Genomic DNA, 6,664 nt, shown 5'->3' on the forward strand with positions numbered 1-6,664 from the left:
GCTCGGGACATACGGCTCTGCCTGGCGTCATCTCTATATATTTAATGTCTGGAGGAGGAAAGAGGAGGTCGTTACCGATTCAGTGTTTGAGTCAGGTTCGTTAACTAAGCTCTGTGAGGGACATGCGTCTCTGTTCTTCTTGCTATTAATTTTAGCTCCGGTTTGCATGCCCTGCAGGGCTGCTGGCCCTGCAGAACCCCTGGGCTCTGCAGGGAGACCCCCACGGCCCAACACTGGCCTTCGTTAGGACCCTATGAGGGCTGATTTCTTCACGGACACCAAGTCACGGTGACCCACCCAAGTGCAGGCAGGCTCCCAGGCAAGAGGGGTTACACGCGGTCATGTCTGACTGCACAGACCCCCCTCGCCAGCATTGCACAGCCAGTGCTTGCCGAGACCTGCAGCGAGAGGCGGGGGTTTCCTCCTGCAGCCGCTCTGTTTGTACCTGACTCAAGAGAAAAACATCTGGCTGCTCCCCCCAGGGATGACATCAGGCTCGGAGGGTGCCCACGGCAGCAGGCGGGTGGCCCTGCACACCCTCTTGTCTGACTGCACAGACCCCCCTCGCCAGCATTGCACAGCCAGTGCTTGCCGAGACCTGCAGCGAGAGGCGGGGGTTTCCTCCTGCAGCCGCTCTGTTTGTACCTGACTCAAGAGAAAAACATCTGGCTGCTCCCCCCAGGGATGACATCAGGCTCGGAGGGTGCCCACGGCAGCAGGCGGGTGGCCCTGCACACCCTCTGAGCTGGCTGGGGTGGCCCTGCACACCCTCTGAGCTGGCTGGGCGGAGGAGCACGGGGGACGTCACCTGGCCCCCAGGCACCGCTGGACATCCGCACCATCTGCACCGCGGCTGCAGAGCGGGAGGCAGAGGGAAGCCATGCGGGACAAGGGCACTTACAAGGCTCTAGGTGTCAGCTATGGGACCAGGCGTGCCAGCAGCAAGTGCGCAGCCCGGGGCAGGGCGGCTGCTCTCCCTTCCCTCCTCCCATCCTGCACAAGTCTCTTCAGAGAAATAATTTCCAAGGCAGCTTCTGTGCCTGTGCCCTGCTCTGTGTTTCTTCCTGCTCTTCCATTCATGCTCGGGGCAGCAGGGCATCTCCTAGCCCCTTTGCTTGCCATTATTTATAAGGTAACACATCTGGTGGAGCATCGCTTGCTCCAGTACCTTCAGTGAAACCGCACAGCCAGGGCAAGGGGATGCCTGGTTCCCAGGTGCCTGATGCACGTCAGTCACTGGGTTCCTTGAACATAATTTCTGGCTGAGCTAGAAGGTGCCTTTTAGCAAGAGACACTCAGACTTGATTTAAGGGCTTGCAGCGATGGCGAATTCATCACCTCCCCAGGGAAGCCTGCGGTTAATCACCTCCACTGCTAGAAGCGTGTGCCTCCTTTCTAGTCTGAACATGCCCAGCTTTGTTTTCAGCTCCTGGTGCTTGCCCCACCACGGAGTTTAGGAAAGTTCCCTTTCTTAAAGGTGTTTCTTGGAGAGAGAAAAACCTTTTTGCTGCAGCAATCAGAAACTGCTCCTAGCAGCCCTGAGCTCCCTGGCAGTTGATGTTATGTGCCTCGTTCCTGCCCTGGGCCCCGCCGGTGAGGGGATCTGGCTGGGGCAGAGCCGCAGACTCCAGACTGCCAAGTACTGCAGACCCTGTTTACTGCAAGGAACAACCAGACCTCTGGGACATAAAGCTTGATGAGCAGGAAAAGCATCAGTCTGTACAAAAGTTACTCTCCGAGCGCCTTCTCTGTGCTGATCCCAGCGTGGGATTGGATCGCCACGGCCAGCGGAGAGCCGCCGAGGAGGCGCCGGGGAAGCCAGAAGGGCTGGTCCCCAGTGGGGACGCAGCTGGACCACGCACGGGGAAGGAGCCAGAACCGCAGCCTTCCCCCTCCACACCCTCACTGCCACTGGCAGCCAGCAGCAGCTCCTCCAAAGCCTGTCCTCAGAAAGGCTCCGGAGCCACGTGGTTCTGGTATCAGTGTGCATACCCTTAGAGCAAGCTCTTGGCCGGATGGTTTTTGTCAATGTCTCCCTCAAAAGGGGAAAAGAAATGGGGTTTTTAATTGTCCTTTAAAGAAATAACTGAAAAGCATCTGCACCCTGGGCTAACGAGGCCCTTTGCCTCCTACTTTTCTGCCTCTGCTCCTGCTTATCAGGTGTGGTTAAACCTCAAATATTTGCTCAAGACCTTGGCAAGTTTTTCAGCATCAAGGAGCGGCAAAAGCGCCGCAAACACGGGGCCCAGCTGTCACGCAAGCTGAGAGGCTCTCCTCTTCCCCAGGAACAGCAAGTACCAGAGGGAGTTAGTGACTGTCATGAACGTGTCTCCTATTGCTACAGCATCTGTTACGTTAAAAGCCTCCTCACGGTTTCCACCAGACAAGAACAAGCCCCTCTCGCGGACTCTGGGCACCACCAGTCTCCTGCCAGCCCGCACACCAACTGACCGTGCTCGCAGGGAACTTACACCTTAGGCAGAAAGGAGGGGTGTGGAAATTATTCAGAAAGCACAACGGGGCCCTGTGCGGCCCTTGCCTGCACGGCCAGGGGAGGAAAGGGAGGCAGGACCCCAACGGGAGCGTTTCCACGGGGCCAGCTGGCATGAGATGGGAGCAGCAGTGCATGCACAGGTTGCACGGCTGCAGCGGGAGGAGGTGGGTGAACAGGGATGCTGTGCAGCAGTAGGAAGTTTGCTTAAAAAGTAAGAGCTGTTAAAAGAAAATGAAAGCTGAAGCGAGGCTTTTCCCACTGAATTCAGGGCCAGATTTCCAGATGTTCAGTTCCACACTTGGAGCCAGATTTTCAAAACCACGAGCACGCTACCTGCTGAGCTGCTCGGGACTTCTCGAGTGATGCCTGAAGGAGAGGCATCTGAACGCCTCCAAACACTGCTCTGAGGAGTCAAGAGCTGAACTTGCACTTTGTCATGGTACTTTATCTGCAGGGCCACCCCCTTCCATCCCAGCGGGAAGCAGGGATGCCATCTGCTCCAGAATCTGCGGCGTGCTCGCACCGCTCTGGCCCCTGCGCTCCCTGACTCTGGCTTCGCTGCTTCCCGTTGGAGCATCGGGACCCTCACACCTGCCAGGGCTGCAGCTCAGTGTGCTTGCAGACAGGCACCTCGTCCTCCTCCAACCCCGCGTTCCTCGTGCAGACCTTTGCACAAGGGCTCAGGGAGAACAGGATTTTTTTCATGCCTTTAACATCCTCTCATTTGACGTTCCTCTGGAAGGAGGCCTAGGGACAGATTTTCAAGGTATTTCCATGTCTAAAGGCACAGATAGGCAATCAGGCTTTTCAGAAGCAGTGAGACTGTATCTTTAGGCACCTAAACACATCACAGATCTGTCCCCTGGTGCACCACAACGCTTGCAGCAGCGTGCGACACGCTGTCTGCTTGTGTTACCCCATGCACAGTGTGTTGAGCAGCTAACATACTGCAAAAGAGCCACAGGCGAGAGTGCTTGGATCAGAAGCAGCACACACAGCACAGCTTTGGATTGCAGGGATGACAGAGAAGTGTTGCAAAAGGGTTCACGTAAGGCACCCAGGCATGAGAGCAGAAAGAGGGGGTTGGTATGTGCTGCTGATGTTCTGCCTTGTGTATGCCAGGTATGCTGCTGGAGGAGTGCACAAGCCCTGGAAAAAGAATTTCCCTGGCAAAATGATTGGGAACATTTAAATGGGATGGTTGTGTAACGATCAGTACCTTAGCCCAAGGCTTTGGAAATCTGGCTTCAAATCCATGTGCTTCCACAGGTCAAGTATGACCCTGGGAAAGGCTCCACTGCCCTTTGGTAGAACCGGGGCTTTGCTGCGAGCGTAAGCATGTGCCAGACATCGCATCCAGGGTCAGTGCCTGTCCCTAGTCCTTGACGGTCATAACTTGGATTAGGCACTTTCTGAGAGCGACAAGTCCCATTTCTAATGAGAAATGTTTTCTCCCAACACAGGGAAACAAACATCATTTGGATTAAGGCTGTTCTCCCTGTCTTCTTTTGGATCCTGTTGAGCTAGCTGGACACGAGACATTTCAGAAGTGCTCGGACTGGGGCCACCTAAGCAGTGAGCCAGGCGGAGAGCCTGGATACAAAATCTGTTCTCCTGCTCCTTTATATGAAGCCCTGATGTCGGCAGACAGTGCCCCACACTGATCCCATGGGGATGGGGGGGATGTCACCGATGCCCATTTCCAGCCCTTCACAGGGGCACAGGACCTCATCCTGCCCGCAGCAGAGGGGGCTGGTGCTGGTGTGTGGCCAGCCTCTCTGCCCTGGGCTTGCACCCTGCCTCTTGCAAATGGTTTTCACTAGGTCTGAGCTGTGCTGGCTCCACCGCACGACCAGCACCTTTTGCCTCACCTATTGCCTCCGGATCTTGTTTCTTGGTGGCAGCAGCGTCACCCTGAGAAGCAGGTTGGACCGCATCCTTCACCGGCTTGCATGACAGCGGCTGAAAGGTCGGATCGATTTCTAGGATCAGCTGGTTGAGACTCTCTATTGATATGTCCAAGGTAGGAGACACCAGGTGAGCCTCAGGATCTGTGCCGGTGTCCTCCTCCTCCTCCTTGGGCTGATATGGGGCAGCGGGTCTCTCCGCAGAGGCATCCTGCTGCCCCTTCCCCTGGGCGCGAGCAGCCACGTGCTCAAACACGGGGTGGGCTCCGTACAGCCCTCCGCTGGGAAGCAGGCGTGCGTTGGCGTGCACCATGGCGGGCGGGTCAGCCCAGCCCTCCGTTGAGTAGTAGGCGTACTTCATCGGCAGCGCGGAGCAGCCCGGGTACCCCGCCGGGTGCAAGCTCTTGCTTTCCTCCTGTGAGGAAACACACACGGTCTGTCCAACACGCAACACGTGGTTTTGTATGACCTGTGACATGGTTTGGTTTTCTGATTTGATGTCTTAGAGTCCAAGGGAAACCTCCTCCTCCTCCTCCTCCTCCTCCTCGCCTCCCTTTCTCCACCAGGGACCTCAGACCCCTTCTTCAATCCAGCGTCTCAAGCGGAAGAAGAATCTAAGGAATGCAGAGAGAGGAGCGGTTACACAGGCATGCCCAGGGCAGGAGCAGACTTCAGCGGAAAAGTCTATAAAAATGGGGATTTGGAGTGCAAAGCTGGAATTCGGCTCATAAGAAAACAAGTCATCCTGCATTGCTTTTCCACCCCCCTCCAGCCTCTGCTCCCGGTGCCACACTGCATCTGGGCAAGCGCGAGGATTAATTTGCAACAGCTTTTCAGGATTCAAAGGCCTGAAAACTACATTCTGCTTTACTTGCACAGTGCTTATTTTTTGGGTTAAGAATGAAATGAAGTATCAGTCTAACAACTTTTGCATGGGATCCCGACCCTCGGAAGCCATCCGGAGAGGCAATGGTAGACAGCGAGCCCGGAGCCACGCAGGGTAGGCTTGCAGCAGGCCAGAGAGACGGAGCAGCCTGCCAGAGCAATGTTCTGCGAGTGGGTGTACGTTTAATCTGAGGGTTTATTTTGCTGGTACAATGTGAGCTGAGCCCTGGAAGCCTGTGTATGTGGCTGCTTTCTCAGTCGAGGCACTGCTCTAGGAATCTGATTGCTATTAAATTTTGAATACTCTCTGGCTTCGCTTTAGATAGAAAGTATTTTTGAATTTGCCATTAAAAAAACCCCACAGCAGAAGGTAGGCTTCCCCTGGGGGATTCTGGGCCCCCCAAGGACATGATTTGGAGGTGGGGAAGTGTCCAACTGCATCAGGATCAAGTGGGGTCCCCCCAGCCATTGCTCTCCCTCGTGTTTGTCTGCATGCCGGCACGGTGGGAGCTGCCATTCAGCAAAACTCACGACCACCAAACGCACTGGGGGAACCTCGCTCATTTATCTCAGGATAAGGAAAATAAGCCTGTCCCCTCCATAACCTCTGTGGCAGCCAAGACTCAACGTCTCAGTGCTTGGGGCCATAAAAGCCAAGCACATTCCCCACGCGTGTACTGCACAGGCTGCGTGGGAACGTGCCCGTCCTCTCCGGGCAGCACTGGTGGGGACCACGGGATGTCCAGAGAGTCGGAGCCAAAGGCTCACTGACAGGAGTTAATCCGACAGCTCAGGGCTCCCTCCTCCGTACGGTGTGGATCTGGTGCGTAATACATACAAACAGTGGGCTACACTTAAAACATTTGTCCTTCTCTGCATCAGTCTTGAATGACTGACTTATTTACTCGCCTATCTCGGATTGATTAACTGTGGAGTCACAGGATTAAGAAAGAGACACGTTGCTCTTGGGCAGCCAGTCCCTAACCCCCCGTGGGCGAGGGCAGGAGTGCTGGGCTGGCGCAGTACGTCATGTCTGGTAAGCGGTGACTAATTGCCATGCTGGGTGTTGAGAGCTGTTACGGAGGTGGCTCAAAACAGGCCGGCCTTGCCCTCGATGAATTATATAACCCTGAAGAAGCCTCTTCCCTCGCCAGAGAGACACCAAGAATAGCACAGACTCATGAAGATTAGCGAATTAGAAGCAAAACATTGCTGCTGTCTGCTGCTGCTCACAGTGTATGGCACTCGGCGCGGCTATGGATCATGAGTCACACCAGTTAACGCACTCAGAAGAGCTAGGAGAGGTTTTTAAGGACTGCAGAAGTGAATAAATACTTCAGACCCATTTAGCTTCCTCCCAGCCCAGACCCCACTGTGT

At 55.3% G+C, this 6,664-nt stretch overlaps 1 protein-coding gene across 1 annotated transcript in view; it reads right to left on the reverse strand.

The window, feature by feature from the left end:
* The window catches only part of LOC104078520 (tensin-4-like), a 13,150-nt gene extending 6,833 nt beyond the window's left edge, over nt 1-6,317 (reverse strand). Inside the window, exons 1-4 of the mRNA XM_009580176.1 lie at nt 6,313-6,317; nt 4,979-5,015; nt 4,366-4,816; nt 2,299-2,473 (exon numbers count right to left, since the gene is read on the reverse strand). Of these exons, the coding sequence (XP_009578471.1) occupies nt 2,299-2,473; nt 4,366-4,816; nt 4,979-5,015; nt 6,313-6,317 (668 nt within the window). The remainder of the gene's footprint in view (nt 1-2,298; nt 2,474-4,365; nt 4,817-4,978; nt 5,016-6,312) is intronic.
* Between the last annotated feature and the right edge of the window lie 347 nt (nt 6,318-6,664).

This window comes from Fulmarus glacialis, unplaced genomic scaffold (assembly GCF_000690835.1).
Source record: "Fulmarus glacialis isolate BGI_N327 unplaced genomic scaffold, ASM69083v1 scaffold14206, whole genome shotgun sequence".
Lineage (NCBI taxonomy): Eukaryota > Metazoa > Chordata > Aves > Procellariiformes > Procellariidae > Fulmarus > Fulmarus glacialis.